At 40.4% G+C, this 24,681-nt stretch overlaps 1 protein-coding gene across 3 annotated transcripts in view; it reads right to left on the bottom strand.

Moving 5' to 3' along the window:
• The window catches only part of paqr6 (progestin and adipoQ receptor family member VI), a 31,623-nt gene extending 7,341 nt beyond the window's left edge, over nucleotides 1-24,282 (bottom strand). The window contains exons 1-6 of one of the 3 annotated variants that reach the window (XM_037783813.1): nucleotides 24,109-24,245; nucleotides 19,792-20,095; nucleotides 8,274-8,536; nucleotides 6,177-6,304; nucleotides 4,081-4,286; nucleotides 721-847 (exon numbers count right to left, since the gene is read on the bottom strand). In XM_037783813.1, coding sequence (XP_037639741.1) covers nucleotides 721-847; nucleotides 4,081-4,286; nucleotides 6,177-6,304; nucleotides 8,274-8,536; nucleotides 19,792-19,807 — 740 coding nt within the window. In that variant the 5' untranslated portion in view covers nucleotides 19,808-20,095; nucleotides 24,109-24,245. Of the gene's footprint in view, nucleotides 1-720; nucleotides 848-4,080; nucleotides 4,287-6,176; nucleotides 6,305-8,273; nucleotides 8,537-11,592; nucleotides 11,882-19,791; nucleotides 20,096-24,108 lie in introns of those variants that run through there. The other 2 variants (XM_037783812.1, XM_037783814.1) reach the window with 2 other exon arrangements.
• Nucleotides 24,283-24,681: the final 399 nt, after the last annotated feature.

The raw sequence follows: 24,681 nt of genomic DNA, 5'->3' as shown, positions 1-24,681 counted from the left end.
AACGGCTCATTCTAAAGTAACGAGAACACAACAATTCTTATTTTCAGGTGATTATACACTAAAGAAAACATGTTAATATTATATCCCCCTAAATGTTACACACTGTTCCTTTAAAGGCCCTTTATTCACATTACTATTTGACCTCAGTGTTAGACGTTGTAGTGTGTGTTGTGTGCATTGATCCTCATGAAAGGAATACTGTTCCGTCATCAACTCCTCACCATCACTTTTATATGAATATAACCGTTTTCCTCACAGATAAATCTACCATGAAATGTTATAAGTGCATGTTGAAGTGCACCAACTGAGGTCAGACCGATGCATCAGTTCACTGCAGATCAGCCGATAACAAAGTCAGTAACGTACTCCAGGAATAGATGCAGTGGGTCACCGTGTCTCTTAAGAGCTGTGGAGAGTTTCCGTGTCACATGACGGCGTAAAATGTCGTTTCAGCTGAGTTTCATTCCTGGTAACACAACTCTGAGAGAAAACACTAAAACTTTGTCACATGTATGTAAATCTAATGCTGTCGCAGAGAGCTTATCTGCATTCAAGACATTTGTTTTCCTTTGAACATGTAGGCCTAATGTTAAAGAAATAATTCAACATTTACATAAACTCCTGGAAGCAAGATTCCCACAAATGTAAAATGTAAATATTGAAACGTTCAGTTTACTCTCTTGGCCGGAGGCAGAGGGGATGTAGGCAGCCGCCTCTTACCTGGAATAGCAGGACAGACTGGTACAGAACAACGTGTTTCCAATGGCAATGGGGACAAAATGCTGATGCAGCCAGCTGTTCACCCAGCAGTCCGGCATGACGTAGTATCCGTAGCTTATGGCACAACCTGATAACAAACACAGAACATAAAAAAAACTGATTACTTGATTTGACCTGAGAGGTTAATGTCATTCTAGGAGAGGTTTTTGTATAAACTTTTAGCTTCCTACCTCTCCTGCATGAGCTGCTGTTCACTTTAAATCCATGTATAGCTGAGAATATGTAGGTAAAAGCGTATTTCTATACATGTGAACATATTTCTGTACATCATATCTTTTATAATAATCGTATTTTTAATAGGGCAGTCAAAGTTAACGCAATAATCACACGTTAATACAAATTTGTTTTTAACGCCACTATTTTCTTTAACAAACTAACACAACATGTGATTTTTAGGTAGCGGGCTCACTTTTAAAGCCAGAGTGAAGATACTGGTATCATATGAAACTAGAAAACCTAAAGAATCCATCGGTACCAACCATGTCATACTAACTTGTCGCAAAGGAAGTTAAATAACGCTCCAAACTTATGCTAAATTTTGTCGAGGGAAAACTGTCATGGCCATTTTCAAAGGGGTTCCTTGACCTCTGACCTCAAGATATGTGGATGTAAATGGGTTCTATGGGTACCCACGAGTCTCCCCTTTACAGACATGCCTACTTTATGATAATCACATGCAGTTTGGGGCAAGTCATAGTCAAGTCAGCACACTGACACACTGACATCTGTTGTTGCCTGTTGAGCTGCAGTTTCCTATGTTATGATTTGAGCATATTTTCTATGCTAAATGCAGTACCTGTGAGGGTTTCTGGACAATATCTGTCATAGTTTGGTGTTGTTAATTGATTTCCAATAATAAATATATACATACATTTGCATAAAGCAGCATATTTGTCCACTCCCATGTTGATAAGAGGATTAAATACTTGACAATTCTCCCTTTAAGGTACATTTTTAACAGATAAAAAATGTGCAATTAATTGTGATTCAGTATTTGAATCAATTGACAGCCCTACTTTGTCTAAATGTGAACGTATTTATGTACATGTCAGATCTTTTATAATAATTGTATTTTTAAATATGCAAACAGATTTATAAAAAATGAAACCAGGAGGCACAATTATGTTACACAAACACAGAGCAACCATTCACTGGTGAAAGCAGAGTGAGGATAGGAGGCGAAGAAAATCATCGTAGCACATATAAATAAAAATAAAAATACATAAAAAGGTATTTAATTTTCATTTAAAGCACGAGCAACAGGACACTGACTTTCGTTGACTTAACGTCCACAGGTGTTGCTGTTAACAAGCAATTTCTGATTCTTACATAGAGTCCCTTTAACCGGACGAGTGTGTGCGGTTTGTTTTTAATTCCAAGCAATGATCTGCCCACCTGAAAGCTTTCCACTGGACTGAAACAATTTCAAGAGTTGCCATCAAAAAGAAGCACAGTGTAGATGTCATCTTCTTCCCAAGAGAGCATCTGCTGCCCTGTGTGTACAGACTACTAACTAAAGTTTTTTGTCCCTCCTGCAGCTCTCATCCCTGAGACGGACTTTTGAACGTTTTAAACTGGGCAAATCTTGGCACTAAGAGGCTTTCTGGTAGATTAAGGGGACCACACCATTTGTGAAGGGAACTGTCAGTTAATGTTTGACTGCTGGTCTGCAGGTGGGATCTTGTATATGCTGCAGGGGTCATAAACACACCCATAAAGACAAATACACTACTGTGTAATCTGAAATGCACACACTGAACATATACACGGACAATACATAAAGTAGGCTTGCCTTAAAACACACAATTCTGTGTGATTATAAAGGTCGAGGCTAGACAAAATAAATCTTGTTGCAAAAAGGGCGGACAGACAACGACATCAGGTGCTGCAGGAAAACGTTTTTAGCTGACCTCTCGTGCAACGAGCTCTGAATTCTCCCCAGACTGACACTTGTTTACTCTTTGTTGAAATTCCTCCGTAACAGCTGATTACAGCTGACAGGGAAATATTATTCAAAAGGAGGCCAAACACACGCTGCCTGGGGTGCAGTAAAGAAACCATTTCTCAGGCGGGAGGCAGAAAGGAGAGACTATTGCATGTGCTTTAAGATGATATGGAAATCAGACATGCCCTCTGATCACATCCAGCTGACACGCACAGTTATGTTAGAAGGCAAATAGATGCAACAGTGCTCTGAGCGTTCTGCTATGTCATTTCCCAGGTAAATGACTTATTATAGTTCCCTTAAAGAGGTCATGTCAGCAGTCTTGGAAACTGATGATTCCTACAAACGGCAAAATAATACGCCAGCTTTTATTTAGAGTTTATTTCAACCTGCTGGTCTCAAATAGTAATGATAGTAATGCTAATAAGATAATTGCTGATCAATTGACCTGCATGTACTGTTGTGTGCACAACAAACTGTTGGAAGAGTACCAAACCTATTCTGCTTGTTGTATTCTTAAAAACATGATATCAAGCTGGAGATTTTCACTGGTCAGTTTAAACAAAGGCAATAGTGAAAGGGAAACCGCTGTGTTATCTAAACCCATTTAAGTAACATTATATTTACCTGAGGACGAGAAGACTGAGAAGACTTTTCAACAACAACCTTCTTTACATCATACAGTTACATCCTGGACATCAAGCTTTTTCCTCTTGACATTATTTAGATTATATTAGTTAGATCTGGGCTGCACGTTGGTGCAGTGGTTAGCACTGCCGCCTTCAAACCTGGCTTGGGGCTCTTCTGTGTGGAGTTTGCATGTTCTCCCCGTGTTAGCGTGGGTTTTCTCCGGCTCCCTCCCACAGTCCAAAGACATGCAGGTTAATTGTTGATTGATGAGAGACAACGTAGTGTAACGTTATACAGACATAACAAGGCTGCTGAATGAGAGAGGCATCCGCCGATACGTTACACGGAAACACACCGTGTTAATAATAAGCCGACCACCTCACGGTACCGCCAGCTGGGAGCTGTTTTTAGAGTCAGGCACCTTGGCGGAGGTCTGCGCTCTCCGAGTGCCATTCTAGTTCGTTATTCGCTACTGTAAAAACATGACAGTCGGCTCCGTATGTAGATATAAACGGCTCATTCTAAGGTAACGAAAACACAACGATTCGTATTTTCAGGCGATTATTCACTAACGAAAACATGCTTATTGGTATTGAAACGCCTTCCTTACTCAACTCAACAACGGATGTTCAGACAATCACTCATTCACCTCTCTGCACCAAACTTTGTATTGTATTTTTAGGATTCCACCAACACCACCACCACCATCGTGTGTGAAGTCTTACCCAGACTGTAGAGGCTGAGCGCTCCGTAGTCAAAGAAGTAGCAGATGTGTCGGGACTCTGGGGACATGGTGCTGAAGGTGTGTGCACAGCTGGAGGTGAAGGGGTAAATGCAGATGAGCAGCATGTACACCAGAAGGGGCCAGGTGTAGCTGTCGGTCAGGAAGTTCATGGTGGAGCAGAGCACACAGAAACGCCACAGGAAGTACCTGCAAAAAAACATTTAGTCTCATTTCAGCATTTTTACAACAATCAGCTCAGCTTCTGTCCAACTCCGTCCCACAACTTTTCAAGGCTGTTGTACTTGGACTTCTCGTTCATCCTGGTCTCAGTCTTCTGCTTATTTGGATTCAGGCTTATCGTATTTTTGGGGATCCTGCTCCAACTATTTCCCACCTTTCCAAAGAATCTTGATCGTTTTAGCCACCTGTTTATTTTCCTTCCAGCACTAAGAAGAATTTGAGGGATAAATCCCAGATACTAAACAAAGATTCTCAAACTTCTACTGATCCATACAAACTCTGTCATGTTTTTACAGCTGGAAGGTTAACGTGTGTTCATTTTACTGCTAGTTTTAGTCTTGAATACAACTAGATTTGCTCTGGTCTCAGTCACAACCTCATCTTTGATGAACATTATTCCACATCTTTTTGGTGAGAAAATGTGTGTGAGTATGTTATGTTTGTACATAATTGCAGATTATTTTTTAAATGCTACTTTAAATTAAAAAAAAAAAAATGTTGGACTTGTTGTCAATGTCTCATATAAGAGGTTTTGATGCAACAAGGCAATGGTAACACACCGAGCAAAAAAGACACACTAAATGAACATGTGACGAATGAAAAACAATGGCTGTATTCAAAACTGCATACTATACTAGTAGTACTGATTTGGCTAAAATGTAGCATGCAGTATGGGAACAAAAGAAAAATCTACAGTACGCCAAAGGTACCCGGATGTCATACTGATTTGGAAAAAATCTCCAGTATGCATTGGACCAGTCTACCTCGCCGACTGTATCCCACATCTCAAAGCGCTGGACCACTACAGGCTACGGGTACAACAACAGCAGCCAAACACGGCTCGTTTTTTTAAATTTTTCGTAGCTATTTCATCACTAAATTCCCTTCTGAACATTTTTGAGGCGAGAAATCAACTGTGTAGATTTGGAATGTTTTCAGTTTTACGATATTAGATGGCGAATAGAACATTTGCTCCAACGTTTTCGGAGTTTAGAAGCTCCACAAAACTACCATGACTAGCGCCAGCTAGCGCCTGCCGGGGTTGCTACCTCGCCAGCCGGGCGGTCACTCTCAGAGACCAATATGAGCTGGAGCTCTCTAAAGAGACTGGTCTCGTAGACGAGGCGCTTTTATTTCCTTGTTGACGGATAGTATGTTTAAATATCACAACACAAATGGCCATTATAAATGAACTTTTTTCTTTTTTTTTTTTAACCTTTTTGGGGTTGAAAAGCTCCACAATCGGCCGCGGGCGTAGCTCACTCGCCAGCCGGCCAGTGACGCTCACAGACCGGCTACAGAGCAGCTGAGTGGCGAGGGAAGAGGCGAGGGAAAGAGCAGCATCTGACGAGGCAGAGAGATTTCTGCTGAGACAACGTGACCCTTTTTAACATTACTCTAATATCAGGAGGGAGATCAGTCCACTGCTTTGTTTCTGTAACTGAAATAGCAGTTTGGGTAACGTAAATTTTGTCGAGCAATATTTTATATTTCCCGTCTCCCCTCATTGATGATCCTGTTTGTCTCACTTCACCATGAGCTGTTAGAATGAATGGTTTAAACCTGCAGTATCTTATAAAGTAAACAAACAGAACATAAACAACTAAATCTAAGTAGTATTTTTCAATAATATTGCGATAGTGGTACGAGTTATTTTTATTTTTGTCTAGTGCTTTAAGAGCTGGTTTAAAGGTTAAAGCCTCGTCTAGCATACTGCGAAATACATCGCTTTAACCGTTGCATACTGCATACTACTGAGGAACGCAGTATGTAGTATGTACTGTATACTGCGTTCCTCAGGAGTATGTAGTAGGCGGTTTCGAATACAGCCAATGAGTTCCCAGTTGTTGCACACACCATGTTGGCAGGAAGTGGGTCCAGATGTTGATCGTCTCGTTGTTCATCTGGAAGCTGCTGAGGACACAGTCCAGCACGGAGCTCTGTGGGTGACGGTATCCAGAGATGATGCTGTCCTCCCTGAACACCTGAGGACCAACCAGACAGTCCAGGTGAGCAGTTACACAGACCAAATGTCTGCTGATCCCTGTGGGGAGACATTCACTCCTCACTGGACCATAGATTTTCTGTGCTTATAGTGAATGCTTCAGTGCAGTGGTTCTCACTTGCAGCCCCTCGTCACAGGTTGCACGTCTGAGTTTTGAGAATTCCACCATTTATTGTTTTGTTTGAATAATTGTTAAAGGCCAGAAATGGCAAAACATCAAACATCTCATAAGAAAATTAATTATAATTAAGAGAAAACCTTTAAAAATTAGACAAATTTGTGTAGCAGAACTTCCAGTTGGATGTGATGAAAACAATGTAAATATTTTCCCAAGCAGGAGCTGATATCAACTTGCTGATTTGAATAGTTACCTTGCAACTTTTAAGTCAAACGATAGTGTAATTAACTCGTGAGTTTTTTCAAAGCTTCATGTTTTCAACACAAATGTGATTAAAGGTACAGTGTGTAGGATTTGGCGGCATCTTGTTGTTGGTTGCAGATTGCAGATTGCAACCAACTGATTACCCCTCCGCTCACACCTCCCTTTCCGAGACTGAGGTAACGTGAGCCGCCAAGTGCAAAACTGTGGTAACGCCGTTCGTCTTGCTCAGAGGTCATCCTAACCATAATAACACTACTTTAGGATCAACGGAAGTCAGACGGCGGCTGGCGGTACCACGGTTTTACACTCTGTGGCTCACGTTACTGCACTTTCACAAACATGTCGGAGAACTACGGTGGCCTTCAGGTAACGTAAAAACGTGAAAGTCTCTCTCTAGAGCCAGTGTTTGGTTTGTCCGTTCTGGGCTACTGTAGAAACATGGTGGACTCCGTGAAGAGGACCCGCTCTCTATGTAGATATGAAGGGCTAATTTTAAACTAACGAAAACACAACGATTCTTAGTTCAGGTGATTATAAACTAATGAAAACATAGATAAATATATACACTGTATATAGGATATTTAATCTCTGCTAATAGATCCCCGACGTGTTACACACTGTTCCTTTAAAAGAATTAAGATGAGAACTACTTCAACATGTATTGTATGTCAAATGGCCCTTTAGCTATCTTTCTAAAATAAATATTTATGTTCCTACTTTATCACTGACTGATAGATCAAATAGGTAATTCAACCTATACTGACTTTAGTTAAGTTTATACATTGGCTGTTGGTGCCTGATGGTGCAGCTTTGTAAACAGGACCAGGAGACAAAGACGAAAAACTAACTCAAATAATTAAACTCCACAATCACAAAAATCAAGGACATATATTTTAGTACTTGAAACTGATGCTTGGAAATGGTGATGTAAAACCACCTCAACAATGACTGCTTATCAGATAAGATTAGGTCACTACAGCCGGGTGGACGTCTGCCAACACAGATGCCTGAACTGCGGGTCTCCAGTTGAAGGTCAGTCTGTCTGCCACAATCAGCTGCTACCACGAATCTTTCCTACTGAGGCGTGAACGTTTCATCTCATATATATATATGTATATATATATATATATATATATATATATATATATATATATATATATATATATGGACACTGTTTGTTTACACTGTATCAGTACTGGTAAGCAGTTTCAGTGTGATGATGATGATGCAGAGGTAGAACGGTAGAACATCTGGATGATTATAGATGCTACCAATTAAAAACATAACATCGGGATGTACCGGTATCAAGTTATTACGACTATTGTGGCAAAAAATAACACAGTAAACGTTATTATCACGATATTAATCAAACCTTATCTCGAACACAACCACCGTGTGTGACCCAATGCCAAACCTGCCCCAAGGTAGTGACAGGTATGTTACATCATAAACTGGGACAGTTCATTTGGTGTTTCCAGCAGGATAAAACAAACTGTAAAACCGAGTACCTCGTAAACCTTGTGGAGAAGGCCTCCTTCCTTCCTTCCTTCCTTCCTTCCTTCCTTACCTTGGGGACCTGGTGGATGTCAAAGAGCTGGGGAAGCTTGATGCTGAGCATTTCTGTGGGCAGTCGGATGGCACCCCTCCCTCTCTGACAAACCTCCCGGAGCCTGCCACGACACAGGACAACCCAGACGGGGTAGTCGAATACCGGGATCAGGGCCCCTTGTCCTGGAATGTCAGGCTCCCATCGCAAGCAGCGTCCCCAGCCCTGGATCCACCTGCCTCCAACGCCACTACCGAGGCCGATCCCCCGCCACACTGGAAACACTGCAGAGACACAAACACACACACACATACAATGAGACACCAACAGAACAGTAATTTCAACATTAGAGATCTACTGCGGCCCTATGTCGCCTGCTGGTCTCTGAGACCTTCTGATCAGGGTTTGTTGGTTGTCTGTGGCTCCAGGTTCCAACTAAAGACGGAGACTGTGCTTTTGATGTTCTGGCTCTAAAGATTAGGAACCCTCTTCCCTTGGACTGTGGAAGTGGTGTGCAAACTGTTGTCCTTTACTGAAAGGGATAGTTTGGGTGTTTTGTAGTGGGGTTGTATTAGGTACTTATCCATCGTCAGTGTATTACCTACAGTAGATGATAATCAGCACGCCCCCAGTTTGGAGAAAACAGAGTACTGACATGTGAGCAATGCACTGCTGTGAATGGGGACAGCAGCAAAACATATTTTAGCCACCTAAAAGAAAGGCCCATCTAAAGAAATCCATATCTGTTTAAGTGCACACTATATTTAGAACATGTTCACCACGTTATCTTGCCGTCAGACAGCCTTTAAGATGGGGAACTGAACTGAAAGTGAAACTCATCTATGGTCTCTTCAAAGCCACAAGACTCTGTTAAATATAGCGTACAGTTAAAGGTGCTAAATGTGAGATTGGGAGCATTTCTATTGCCTCTGCACGGCTCTCAATATGGCGACGGCTGAACCAGCGGCTAACAGCGCTAACATCAGCTAAGTGTTTTTAGACTGTTAGTTTTAAATAGTGTTTAGCTGAGGGGGAACCGGAGGGTGGGTGCTACGCTTCCGCAATGACGCTGTTGGTCAGGATGGTGTTCTCAACTGTAACCGCCGTATGAGAGCAGTGCAGAGTGGCGCCCGTGAGTTAGCCAGTGGGGCAAGCTCACATGCACTGAAGGCACTAAAGGCATTTAAGGCACGCCATATGTCAACAAAGCGTGGAGAAGCTCAGATTACAACAGGAGTGACTTCATTCTCTGCTCAGGTAGACATTACTCCTCTATATCTCTACAAATAGTTGTTTGCTGCTATATTAATGCTTTATCGAATAGAGAGATTTTTTTAGGTGAACCTTTCTTTTAGGTAGCTAAAATGCATTTTGCTGCTGCCCCCATCCACAACAGTACATTGCTTTGCTCCTATGTCGGTAATCCTGTCTGTTCTCCAAGCTGGGGGTGATTATGGATAAGTACATCATACAACCCCTCTTCAAAAAAACAGAACTATCCCTTTAATACTCCATAATAAGTGAAAGTCCTGCGTTCAAAATCCTTATTAAATACACCGACACAGCTGCAACATATTAGATTTCTGAACATTGTATTTTAAGGTGCATCTTTACAATAATGGTCGCGAGGCAAACGTTACATCGGCATTAAAGTTTATATGACAGAGTCCTCGAGTGTGGCGTCTTTGTCGACTGGAGCCGACACTGAGAACAATCGCTTATTGTGGCTCCTCTTGAGACATATCCAGACATCTATTTGAAGAATGCCCGGCATTGTCCCATCGCAGTGGACTGTGACTGAAGGCGAGCATGTAATAAATAACGACCTGTTTGTGAGGAGAGACAATATTACGTGGTACATTCCTCCTCCATCAACAGAACGGGAATATCATCAGATAACAGTTTCTTACACAACATGTTTGGGATTTTACAGATCAGCTGTACCTTGACAATATCTGGCTGTCAAAAATACTAAACAATGACTTCTTCTAACAAACTCAGCAGGTATTTGCAGTAGAGCGAGTAGCAAGCTGTCATTAGTTTCACCCCCATAGGTTTGCACATTTCCCCACTGCGGGACTAATAAAGGAATATCTTATCTCACTTAGATATATCTAAATATATTGTATTGTTTTAAATACATGTTAAATAAATTAAAATTAAGTAAAACATGATTTTTGAAAAAGAAAATATTTTCTTTTCTCGCAACTCCTCTCTTCCATCTGTATTAAAATCCACTGTGAGATCAAGCTCTGTACTACAGCCCGACGGATACATCAGCTGATTTTTGCTTTTCACTAATATGTAGATATATTTAACAAGGAATTGCTATGAAGGAGGTATGTGTTTACATAATATGACAGAACCTAAACTGGCTTCTTATGTGTTATGTATTGATCTCTCTCTATTATATATATAATATATATATATATATATATATATATATTATATTATATATATATAATTATATATATATATTTATTATATAATATATATATTAATATTATATAATAATATTAATAATAATATATATATAATATATAATATATATATTATATAATAAATATAATATATAATAAATATTATATATAATAAATATACATTATATATATATATAATAAATATAATATATATATAATAAATATTATATATAATAAATATTATATATATATATATGTATATATATATATATATATACACATATATATTACTGGTCTCGTTCTTGTTTATATCATTAAACTGCAAAGATGATGTACTTGGATGAATGTGGTAAAATAAAGCATTAAATAGGGAGGGGACAAACAAGAAAAAAATGCAATATGTAATCTAGATATAGTTTGTCCACCAGAGCTCACTGACATGTTTATTATCACCCGTACATGTTTGGTTCACAATTCTTTAATAACTAAGCACAAGGAGTTCTTTAAGTTATGAGTTTAGTAAAACAAATATTGGCCAACATAATGTTATCAAATGTTTAACTCTCAAATATCGATAGCATTGGCCTCAAAAATCCAGTATGGGTCAGACTCTAATGTAAATTATGAAAGTAAACTATTAATAAATTAAACTAAAATGATTTCATATACTCACAAAACCCCACGTCTTTCAGTATAAAAACATCCTGTAAGGTCAAGCCCTACACACACACATACACACTGCCTGCATAACTCTGCTGTAGGGACTTTCTTGTTTTGCTGTAATTATACGGTATAAGTACTGTAACAGGAACTAAACTAACCAAGTAAACACAATATTTTTCCTTCAATATTTACATATTTCAAACTACTGCCAGTAGTGTAATCCCATACTTGAGGAGACATGAAACAGTCACTTTCACCTTCCTTAAATGAACTGAGTGAAATCCTCAAAGTGAAAGCCACAGCCGTAACCAGACTGTAACCCCCAGAGTTTGAGCATGTTCCTCCAGACCTGACGAGGAGTCTCTCCTGTCATTACAGCTCATACCTCGAGGGGCTCCTCTCTTGCAGTGTGGGAGCAACAAGAGGGGGCCGCCGCTTACTGCAACCAGCTGCAGGCCTCGGCCTGTTAACTGTGACAAAGTGAGCTTTGTGGAGGCTAAAGCCTTGAGAGTGCAGGGGCCAAAGGATGACTGTTACACGCTGCACTGGATGGAAATGAGGCTGCTCACACACACAAACACACACACACATCCTGCCATGGAGAACATGCACAAATACTCTAAGCACTGACATGCGTGCACACTGGTACAAATCCTGCATTCATCACGGCTGGGTAACATCTGAGCAGCACACAACAAGACAACAACGCACACAAGACCGCTGCTTGTGTCGATGACAATAGATAGGAGAAGGCAACGGGTTCACTGCAGTGGGTAGAAAAAACTCATTTAAATTCAGATCATCAGCATCGTGTGGTGCCGATGATTTGAATAGCCATTTTAAAATCTGATCTGGATGTGTTTTTTGAAAACTGTGTGACGGATTTTGCATTCATAGATGTTACCGTAACATCTATGAATGCAAAATCTATGTAGATTAGATTATAACCGTGAGCGGATCATGAGACAATGGGTCCCCGGGCACAGTCATGCAAAAGGATCCACCACCTCTCTACGACATGGAGCAAGACACACAGACTTTATAGTTGTTTTGAGTCTCTTTGTAATCATTTTGTGACTTTAGTCAATTTTGTTTCTCTCTGTAGTCATTCTGTGACTCTTTGTAGTCATTTTGTGTCTCTTTGTGGTCATTTAGTGTCTTTTTTTTAAATCATTCTGTCTCTTTGTGGTCATTTTGTGTCTCTTTGTAGTCATTTTGTGTCTCTTTGTAGTCATTCTGTGACTCTTTGTGGTCATTTTGTGTCTCTTTGTAGTCATTTTGTGTCTCTTTGTGGTCATTCTGTGACTCTTTGTGGTCATTTTGTGTCTCTTTGTGGTCATTTTGTGTCTCTTTGTAGTCATTTTGTGTCTCTTTGTAGTCATTCTGTGACTCTTTGTAGTCATTCTGTGACTCTTTGTGGTCATTCTGTGTCTCTTTGTAGTCATTTTGTGTCTCTTTGTGGTCATTTTGTGTCTCTTTGTAGTCATTTTGTGTCTCTTTGTAGTCATTCTGTGACTCTTTGTGGTCATTTTGTGTCTTTTTGTGGTCATTTTGTGTCTCTTTGTAGTCATTCTGTGACTCTTTGTGGTCATTCTGTGTCTCTTTGTAGTCATTCTGTGTCTCTTTGTAGTCATTCTTTGTCTGTAATCATTTGTGTCTCTTTGTAGTCATTCTGTGTCTCATTGTGTCTCTTTGCAGCTGTTGTGCATATCTTTGTAGTTGTTTGTGTTTCTTTATAGTCATTTTATGTTTGTTTGTGGTCATTTTAAGTCTCTTCCTGGTTGGTAAGGGTCTCTTTGAGTGACATTTTGTAGGTGATGGGCTCCTGACACTTTGGGCCCCTGGGCCTGTGCCCGGTAGGCCTGTGCCCGGTAGGCCTGTGCCCGGTGGGCCTGTGCCCGGTGGGCGTGTGCCCGGTAGGCCTGTTCAGTAATCCATCCATGATTATAACTGGCCATGAGAGATGGAAGATGAAAGCGGGGGACTTTATGAAGCCGAATGCAGCCTTCGACAAGCCAAACAACTCAACAATGTAATTGTTACGATTGAGTTTTGGACAGTTGACTCGATGTTTGTGGACATGAACCAGAAAAACTCTTGGGGACATACAAAGACACTTATGTACTGTAGCTCCTTAGATCTTGATGACCCAGTAAGTATGTCAGTACGGACATGCTGTTCAACAACAAGTGTAAAAATCATGTGACAAAGTTGTACACGCTCTATTTGAACACAACCCTTAATCCCATGCACAAACATACATGTGCAGAAGTGTTTACAGCACAGCAGAAGTGTGCTCGACTTCAAAAACAAGAGGCAAAAACAGCACTTAATCAGAGTTTCAAGCTCAGGAGGACCAGAGCAGAAACTTCAGCACAACATGTGGATCCTTCAATAAACAACAGGAAGTGATATGTGAGTGCTGTTTTCTGTTTTTACAGCTCTGAACCAGAGAATGCATCCAAACGAGTGGAAAAAAACACTCTAGTCTTACAACTTAGCCTGCATAAAGACTCAACTCTCCACGATCACATGACCAAACACACTGTATGCGAAGTAATAAACACCCTTGACTTTTCAATATCAGTTCCCACGGATTTACAAACCCAAGATGTTACAGACAGTGCTGACGTGAAGCATCACACAAGCATGCACAGGCCAAAAACATACTCCTCTTCACCCCACCCTGCTTTCTTGATGGAATAACTGAGTCAGCCAGCCCTCTGCTCCATTTCACATGGTGTAAAACATGGATTTGTGCTGAGTTAGAACAGACACACATTTAGTCGGCCCGACACGGATCTATAAGACAGGGTTAAAAAATCTAATGTTGAAAATTTGCTTTCCCTTTGTAGAGCCTCTCTTAACTTGGCCGGGACGAGGGCTTTCTGTTTAAGTGGTTTATTAAATCTCGCATGCATCCTCCCGCAAAAGATAACATCCACCTTTAGAAGTTGACTGTGGTTTCCTGGAGATCTTGAGAAAAGATATTTGTCTCCTCCTGTCCAGTACTTCTGAGAAAGCAATGTCCAAGTGAAACAAAAAAAAAAGGGTGTTTTGAGGGAGTCCTGTTTGTAGAGATGATCTTACAACTGTTTGCTCACAGGGTTTTCATTCAGCATGATTTCAGATCTGCGAGATGAGAAGCTGAAACTGAAATTGTCTATCCCTTGAACATTCTCTACTTGCTATTTTCTTACACAATAATTACGTTTTGACTCGATTTGATATGATAAAAGTATTGAAGTAGTGACATTTTTTTTGTGTTGGCTCCAATTTTCCAACTGGAAAGGATACAATGACTATGAGGTGTAAGTATGTGTATAAATCAATCAGATGAACAGTGTAAGAACTCTCTTCATCTAACTCTCAGCAAGAACGCAAATAAGCGTATTTCCCAAAATGTCAAACTAGTCCTTTAAAAAGGTATAATATAGGGATATTAATAATAATGAACTGTTTAACTGTTAATGCTATTAGTTAAACGGTTAAAAGAAATATTAAAAAATAGCTAAAAAGCTGAGCAAAACTCAGAGGAGCGGCTCGTCACTTTAAGGAAAATAGCTTGTCCACCTCAACAGCCCACCTTAAGAGAGTCTGACACAGGAAGTTGGCTCGGAGAAGTTGTTATTCACCGACAAATAAACTATACACACACTGCACTGCTACGTTCACGGCTCTAACGCCACCGACAACCCCACACTTACCGCCGCCACACACACACTCGGTCTGTCAGACACTAACTTCCGCACGCCGCGCTGACAGACCGTATGTGTGTGACAACGGCGAGCACGAAGCCACCAGCAACACTACATAAACACACACGGCCTGTCGGACACTCTGTAACGTTACGCCGGGCAGACACACAGCTGACAACCGTCGCAGCTAAACTAACTAACTAACTGATGCGGTGGAGACGTATCAGCATCATGGCTGCTACAGTGACCTATTTTGTTTTCAGTGTGGAATACGAGTCTAATGACATGCAAGATAATTTCTCTGACTGCTCATGAGATTCAAGAGCGACCATGAAAACATCTGCATTCCCCCCCCTCTCACCTCCAGACTGCCGTTGTTACCTGTAAGTCCTGTAGCAATTCTGACCCAAACAACACTTCCTTCCTTTTTTTTTGTTCTTCTCTTGACATCTGAAATTCTTTCCCACTCACTCGTGATGTCGTCACGTGAGCTTTCTCAATGGACGTCTTTATTGACCAGAGGCTGACAATAAGAAGGCTATGCAAGACAAGACAGAGCATGTTGCCAACATAGACGGACACACGTGCCTTGTTCTGCATGTTCTCATTCTGCAGATCAAGCTATAGAGAGCATTCCTCTGTCCTGCTGAAACACGTTCAGCACAGTAAATACTCACACGTTAATAACTGTCCGGTAGGTTCACCGTTAACGCACCATTCCTTCAGAGATAAACATTTTTACTCCGTACTTTTACAATTTGTTTTGTGAATTCAAGAGTAATTGTTGTGATTATACGTTATGATTATCTTTCATCTGCCTAATCTGTGATTCACTACAGTATTTTTCCTAGAATCCCTTTTGGCAGCCACCCATAGAACATGTCTAAATGTGCTACACCAGGCTGTTTGCTTTTCATACTGTTGAAGAGAGACATGAAGACAAAGTCATCAAGAGAACCAGTTTTTCAAGTTATGAAAATGCCAGTATTACTCGTGCATAGGATGTGTCTGGCTACACTCCATTACAGCACGGTTCATTGAAACAACTGTCAGTAACGTGTCTACAGTGAATTTCTTCATATCCTTGAACATGAGTCTAGAAAGAAACTCTTGCTCTGTGATTTTGGGTCACAACAAAACCTGACGTCTGCTGCCAATCCATTCAAATATCTCAGTGTGACATCATACAACAGTTATCAAAATAAAAAAACAACAACAGCACCCACCCTCCGATTCCCCCTAAGGTTAACACCGTTAGCTGTCAGCACTGTTGCTGATGTTTGCACAGTTATATAGCTGCGAGCCGCCGGCTCAGCCATTGCCATGTTGACAGCCATGCAAATGCAATCTCACATTTAGCACCTTAAAAAAACAATGATTTATTTTTCATTTAATTATTGATTATGATTAATTTCAACCAATCGTTTCAGCTCTACAGGATCTGCAGCTTTACTCTGTTTTGGACAAACAAAACCATCTATTTGAAGATGTTATCTTTGGACATTTTTCCCAATTTGCTGACATGTTATAGACTAAATGTTTAATCACTCATAAGAGAAACAATCCTTGCATCTGCATCTTTCATTTCTCCTCCTTCAACAGCACAAATTAACGACTTCCCTCTGACCAAGTGCTTGAGGTTACTTTAGTATATGACACTTCATGGAGTAACCCTGCACACAGGAACATACGCTAAACCTTGTCATGAGACGTGTTTTATAACTTCCCTTTTTTTTGGTCTGAGGTCGCGCTGGAATGTTTTGTTTTTTTCTAAAAAAAGGTGTTCCTCACTGGTCGCCTCTTCCTGGTAAACGTCTACATTTCACACAAAAAGGACTGCCCAAGGTTATGTAATGTGTTCTTACAGCTCACACTACATAACTACACGAGCAAAGAGGTAACCGTCATTTCCCCCGCACCCTCAAAACAGTTCATTTCTATAAAAGTATCCAACCAAGTAGTTCATCTAAAACCTGGATGTGTTTTTTTAAAGCTTCAGTAGGCAATAATTCCATAATAACCTTTCAGCATATTGTAATTCAAGTGTTCTGAGAGAAAACTACACTTCTGCACCTCCTCATGGCTCTGTTTTCAGGCTTTAAAAAACTCTAGCCTGTGACAGGAGACTTTGGCCAATCATAGGCCATTTCAGAGAGAGCGTTCCTATTGGCTGTGCTCCGGCTGGTGGGCGGTGCTTGGTACTTCCTCAACTGATCTCAACATGGCTGACGGGTTAAAAACGTTTTCATTTTACAGCTAAAAGTGCACTACAAGATGATTCTGAAAACATCTGAGGAGAGAAATAGGCATTACAGTAACAGAATATTGATTCATATCTGATCAGTGCTGCCTAGTTTGACAGTTTGATGGGAGTTTGCGAGTGATTGACAGCCGGCTCTCATAGACGGCAGCTGGACGGCAGACTCCAGGTCAGCTCTGACTGCTTGTTTTCCTCCAGTCTGTGAAATCTTGTAGATGCTGTTAGGAGCACAGGAGGACACTGGAGGACACAGGAGGACACTGGAGGACACAGGAGGCCACAGGAGGACACAGAGGCACATGACGTTTTTCAGATTACCTGTCTCATGCACTACTGTCAGGATATAGACCGTTTTAATCATATTTGCTCCATTTCCACCCACTGCAGCTTTAAGACAAAACCTATTTCTCAATACTGACGAACAGTCCAAGTAAACAATCAACATGTGCCTTTGATTTGCATGTGACCGTTGGTATATACATAAAAGGAACACAATGTCAAACAGAAACCAGTTTTTCAGGTCGTTGCTAATGGAATATGTGTCATGCAAACAAGACACAAAAGTGAGTGTGTTGTGGATACATGTCCATATGTCACCTGCTTCATTCCTCCACTACAGTACCTGAATCTGAGTATCAACCAACTATCAACACAGGAATTTACTATTTTCCCTCAATTCTATACATAGCCTGCAGGTTCTTTTCCCGACATTATACTACAAAATGTCAGAACATTGTAAGAAAATGTCTATCCCCATTTCCCAGAGTCCAAAGTGACATCTACAAATGTCTTATTTGGTCCAACTAACCATCCAAAACGCAATGATATTGAGCTTACAACAATATAAAAACAGAGAAAAGCAGCAAAACCTCACATTGGAGAAGCTGGATCTAGAGAGTTTGGGGCATTTTTGCATGACAAATGAGCTGCTCCCTCTTAGTTGAATAGTTGACTAATCACTTGTTTTGTTCTAAGAGTTCTTTAGTCCATTTTTTAATGCTTTTTTCTTGCTGAATGATTCATTTCCAAGAAACTTATGAGGACATCTCTGGTACACACAAGATTTAAAGAAACACAAACTACACGGAAGCACCAAAACCTCTTGGTTGTATCTAGTGAAGCCCGTCTGTTAATCAGTGTTGGCCGCGGTCGGAGGACGCGGGGGAGACCGTAGCTTTGGTCTCCAGGGCCGGAGTCTCTGCTGTACTCTGTTACTCTGCTCCTCTGCCTGCCTTCACTCACACACCATGCTCTTTCTCACTCTTTCGCTCCACCTCTCACGTGCATGCGCGCACACTCCACACTGAAGAAGAATTAGTAGCTCTGAGAATATCTAGTGAATGTACAGTGGACGTTTGTGCAGAAATAACTGCTGCAGCTCCTCCAGACCAACAGAGGTTTCCCGTGTCTTGTGAAGTGACGGGGCTCCGCAGCAGGAAACGTTATCGTCTCCGACCAAAACTCCGGTGTCTCCCCTGTTCCCTCCGGCCGCGGACGGGAGGCTGAGGCAGGAAAAGCCAACACTAGGATCAGCAGTGATTCATGGAGAGACCTTCGTCTGGTCAGCTAACATTACTGCTAAGCAGCTGAAATATAGAGTGATATTGTGCTTTTAGCTGACGTGTGTCGCCTCACTGTTTTGAGCGATGCTCGTTCATGTCTATGTAGAGCGAGCACAAGCGCGAGCAACAGGACGCTGACTTTCGTTGACTTAACGGCAAACAGGTGTCGCTGTAAACAAGACATTTCTGATTCTTATAAATAGTACCTTTAAAGCATGATGAGAGAGGATGTTGGGGGCCCGTACAGACAGTAACCTATAGGGGCCCCTGACCGCCTTAATCAGCCACTGGGTGGGATTATTTGTGGAGAAACTCAGTTTTACAGAAATGATGATTTAAATCAACTAATCTATTAGTCGATTAAACAAATCGCATGTGTTCAAGATACAACGTTTTTTTTTTGTTTGCTTAATCTAATAATTGTTGCAGCTCCTAACTGCAGATGTCCATAAAAATGGATGCAGGCCTGGAAGGTCCTTTACTCCTGTGTGAGCTGTAAACTTGGAAGTTAAAGAGCACAACTTGCTTACAATATGGAAAAAATCCAAAACATCTCCAAGTTGGAAAAAACAAAAAACTAGCAAGTGTATTTCTCCTGGACTCATCTACAGAACAACTATTGAGACAAAACACAGCAGTCACATGGAGCTGATTCTCAGAATTGACTCATCTCAAGCTCATGTGTGTGTGTGTGTGTGTGTGTGTGTTTTATTTCCTCCTCCTTCTAACAATCCCAGGAATTCCTTGAACACTCTGTTCTGACAGAAACAGCAGCAGCAGCACAGGTCTAGTGATGCAACGAGCAGCTTAAACAGACAGTGAAGACACAAACAACAGCTTCTACTCAAAGCACCAAACTTCACCTCAACAATGCAACAATGTAACGATGGAAAACATCATCTTAGCGTCTTTTTGTCGCACAAAGTCTGGACTTACCGCGACCCTCGGGCATGCGGAGGTTAGAGGTTCCTCCTCAGTCTGAACTCCGTTAATAAACACTAAAGGTTTCCTCCACAGTGTGTGTGACAGCCTCGGCTGCTCGTCTCTGACTGCTCTTCTCTCTCGTCTCTGGTAATAGTGTGATAGTGTAGCAGCAGCAGCAGCAGCAGGTCTTCACAGCCTCTTGTTCTCCTCTTGTTCCCTCCTCTCAGCCAGTAGGAAGCGCTGCTCGGAGCTCACGTGGATCACTGGAGCAACAACAACACGAGCCATGTGTGTCCAACGCCTCCTGAGCGCGCGACTGGTGACAAGACAATTAAGAGATATTAAAGAAATTCAACTAATAGGTAGCAGCCTATACAACAATTGTCCTACAAAAACATAAAAAACAAACAAACTACAAGCTGGGGAATCCAAAGTAAATTCACGTTAAGTCCTTTCAGAGTTCAAATACAATTTAATTATTTCCCTCCAAAAGTGTTTGGCTTGATTTAAAGGTCCCATATCGTGCTAATTTTCATGTTCATACTTGTATTTTGTGTTTCCAATAGAACATGTATACATGCTGTAATGTTCAAAAAACACTTTATTTTCTTCATACTGTCTGCCTGAATATACCTGTATTCACCCTCTGTCTGAAACGCTCCGTTTTAGTGCATTTCAACGGAATTGCAATGGAATTGCGTTGCTAGGCAACAGTTTGGGTCCATGTTTACCTCCTGTCAGCTGATGTTATTTACATACACTGCAACAGGAAATAAACTGGGACACATTTAGAATGTTAATGTTTAAAACTGTGTAATGGTCTAAATATTGTGTATTTGTGACATCACAAATGGACAGAAATCCTAACGGCTTGTTTCAAACGCACAATTTCTGAATACGGGCTGTGTGTATTTCTCCGTATATTAAGCGTTTTGATAGTTTGACAGAAGTTATATAGCACTTAAACCTGCTTTATAATATAAAAGACATGAAAATCTCACTTTTTACAATATGGGACCTTTAACTAAGGCTTGTAACACTCTTGCTAGCTTGTGTTTAGCCACATTAGTGTAACAGCTAACTGGTCAGCAATAGTGGAAGAAGTACTCAGATCTTAAATAGCAATCCTCTTGGAACCACGAATGTCTGTAAAAAAATGAATGGCAATCCATCAAATAGCAGTTGACATATTCCAGTCTTGGCCAACGTGGAGGACAGACCAACAGACCAAAAACATACTGCATGACTCATGACGGTGATGTCAGTCCCACAGTGGTTAACTACAGGAAGTTACTCCCCATGTCTCAGCAAAACTGATTACGTCTCTTGGATGACTGAATGTACTCAAGGTTTCATAAGTCCATCTGCCTTTGACTTATTTCTACTGTATCACATGACTTCTAGGAACGAGAGCCTCCATGTGAGCCTGAGGGGATACTCCTTTGTCCAAACTCTGACCATGGAGGACATCCTGTTATACTCTCCACACAGGACAAACATCACGTTTGTGTCAACACAACTTTCTATCCCATCATGTGTCTTGTTTTGAGTCCACCCAAACTCAGAGCATGTGTGACGTTAAACACTTGACGTCATACAAAAGATATTTTAGCTCCCTAAAACAACACTAAACAAACTATATGCCTGACGTTCAGTGACCCCCATCCCTCCTCCCTCTTCTTAAAGGTCCCATATCGTGCTCATTTTCGGGTTCATACATGTGTTTTGTGTTTCTACTAGAACATGTTTACATGCTGTGATGTTAAAAAAAAACTTTATTTTCCTCGTACTGTCTATCTGAATATACCTGCATTTACCCTCCTGTCTGAAACGCTCCGTTTTAGTGCGTTTCAACGGAATTGCGTTGGTCCATGTTTACTTCCTGACAGCTGATGTTATTTACATACACTGCAACAGGAAATAAACTGGGGCACATTTAGGATGTTTACGTTTAAAACCGTGTAATGGTCTATATATTGTATATTTGTGACATCACAAATGGACAGAAATCCTAACGGCTTGTTTCAAACGCACAATTTCTGAATACGGGCTGTGTGTATTTCTCTGTATATTAAGCGTTTTTGATAGTTTAACAGTATTTATATCGCACTTAAACCTGCTTTATAATATAAAAGACATGGAAATCTCACTTTTTACAATATGGGACCTTTACTACTTGCAATTTATTTGCTTGATCATAAATATATTTAATTGCATGATCAAAACTGGACTTAGTATGGCAGAGGTACACCTTGCCATGCGGTTATCACTCGTGAATTTATGGCAAAATAAGTCGTCAATGTTAAATGTCACGTTTCAAAAAAGCAAATGAAAACACTACACTTCATATTCTATGTCAACAATTGTATGTGTGTCCCAAACAAACGGCACACCTTAATAACTTCCAGAGCTAATCCATCTGTATTGCATAATACTCTGAGCTCTTAAAATAGTAGGATGTATCCAATACAGCCTCCTTTTGTGTGACATCAGTAAAAACAATTTACATCAATTTACAGCTTGTGAAAAATGTATCTGCTGTTCCTCTAAGACTTTTTTTTTTGTCTGTAAAATAGAATAGAAAATTGTGTAGGCGAATGTGTCTAAGTGGATATCTATATGTATGCCCGTGTGGATATAGACATATGTATATACTGTATGTGTATATATATCTATATATGAGGTTGGTTGTATGTATATAAATATGAATATGTATGTATATGAATATGAACTTATCTCTTGACACTGCACTTTTACAATGGGTAGTACTTTTATTTATTATTTTTCTTTTTATGTTTCTTTTTTTTGTTTTATATATGTTGTTTCTGCTGTCTGTATGTCCCTTTTACAAGTATGTGTATGTATTCCTTTAACCTTAAATCAAAAATAAATTAAAAAAAGACTCTGGAATAACTCGTCAGTAATTTGTTTATAATTTTATTGTTTTAATTTACTTTATTTTACCTGATTGTCTTGTATATAGCCTGTTATTTTTTATTGTAAGGGACTTTGTAACTGTGTTTTGTAAAGTTAATGATAATGTATAATATAATATTAATCAGATATCACCTGCATTAGAATTTCTATTCAAGTAAAAGTAAAGTATTATCAGCAAAATGTACATAAAGTATCAATAGTTACAGTACTTTTTATGTAGAATGGCCCCTAAGACTGCGATTTTAATGTTATTCTCAGTTTCAATTTATAGCAATGCAACATATTTTATATGATCACAGTAACCATAAACTATAAGTCTCAAATAAATGCAGTGGAGTTGAAAAAAAGAGAGGTGTAACTTTACCTCTGAATTGTGGTGGAGTAGAAGTAGTAAAGTAACAGAAAGGGGAAATACTCAAATTGTACTATTGGTAATTTGTTACTTAGCACAATTGGTAATCACCAACAGGTTTACAAAAGACAAAAAAAATAAGTGGAAGAGCCAAAAAAACTATTTAAAATTATCGGATAAAAACATGAAAATTAATAAGAATTTATATCCCAAATACAAATATTATAATTATTATTATTATCAAACTAAAATGGATATGGGCACGTAAGAATGGACATGCGCAAACAAAGCTTGACCCAGGATGTTCAAAGATGTGCATATAAACTGCGCCATAGCACATGAGAGGTTCAATACGCAATTACATAAGTGAGAAAACATGGCAGTGATATCACTGACTGATTCGGAAGTCCTATTTGGCAAAGACGCGTCCAGTTCCTATAAATGGGAGTGACTTACAAGTAAAAACCTCTAGAGTGTCTTTACAAGGGGAAGGGGAGTGAGTTACTGAAACATAAGAGTTCTTAGAAAGAGAAACACTCAGTCGGTGTAATGATGGAAAACTGCAGCCCAAACTATCACAGAATCCTGGTCTGACCTGTCAGCTTTTACGTGTCCGATGGGATCATTGTCGGCTCAGATGAAGGGATTCCGCAGAGTGGAGAGGGGGAAAATAAGTGAAGAAGTAATTTTCTGGGAATATAAAAATTATAAATCCATCATCATTCCAGAGTCGGGCCCTGTCCCTATTGCACCGAACAGCCCCCCTCTCTTCCTCTGCACATTCCTACTGCATCCCCCCCCAATGTCGAAATCCCACCCTCAGGGCAGAGACTTTTTTCCATTGGATGTGGCAAAGAAAATAAAGCCTTGTTCACTGTCAGGAGACGAGGCAGAGAGGACAAGAGCTCCAGCATTATTTGCATGAGAGCAGACATGGATGGCATTGATTCTGGATGAAATGCATCACCATTTCTAAGAGACTTATGCAAGAAAATGATTAATAAGGAGCACATGTGAAGTCCAAAAGACAAGTTACTTACGCATGAACTCCAGGCAGGCGAGGCATTTCCCCACAGCGAGCACAGACCCCTGCATGGACATTTCTCAGACAGATCACAGGGGCTTTTAAACTATAAAGTTATAAATCTAACTAGTGGGCTTTCTGTATGTTTAAACCTCTCATCCTGTCCCAGTAGCCCAATCCGTCCACTCTGTAGTCCCTGCAGCCCGACAAGCCTCATGGGCTCACAGAAAGAGGATTGCCTTGGGTCAGTGAGGTTTCCCAACCCCCTTACCCAGAAAAAAAAGGGGGCAGCACCGGTGCCAGCCGTTTTCTGTTGGAGTGGCACTGACCCTGCTGCCAGGGGATTGGTTATTCTGTGTGCTCGGTCAGTGGTGGGCATTGGGCCCAGCGCAGAGGGGAACACAAGAGATGAAAAAAAACAAACAACAGCAGAAAGAATGGCACACGGAGACCTAGTTTGAGAGTCCCTAGAAAGTCTTCACACGATGAGTTGAGAGGGTTCAGGTCTCTGAGTATTACAAACCTCTGTGCGGAGTTTTGGCGTCTGAGAAGCCTTCAAAGTCACACATCTGTTTCTTACACTGGACTT

Source organism: Sebastes umbrosus, chromosome 11, assembly GCF_015220745.1.
Source record: "Sebastes umbrosus isolate fSebUmb1 chromosome 11, fSebUmb1.pri, whole genome shotgun sequence".
Taxonomy (NCBI): Eukaryota; Metazoa; Chordata; class Actinopteri; order Perciformes; family Sebastidae; genus Sebastes; species Sebastes umbrosus.
Note: the sequence above shows the minus strand (reverse complement) of the source record. Positions and strands in the feature narration are given on the sequence as shown.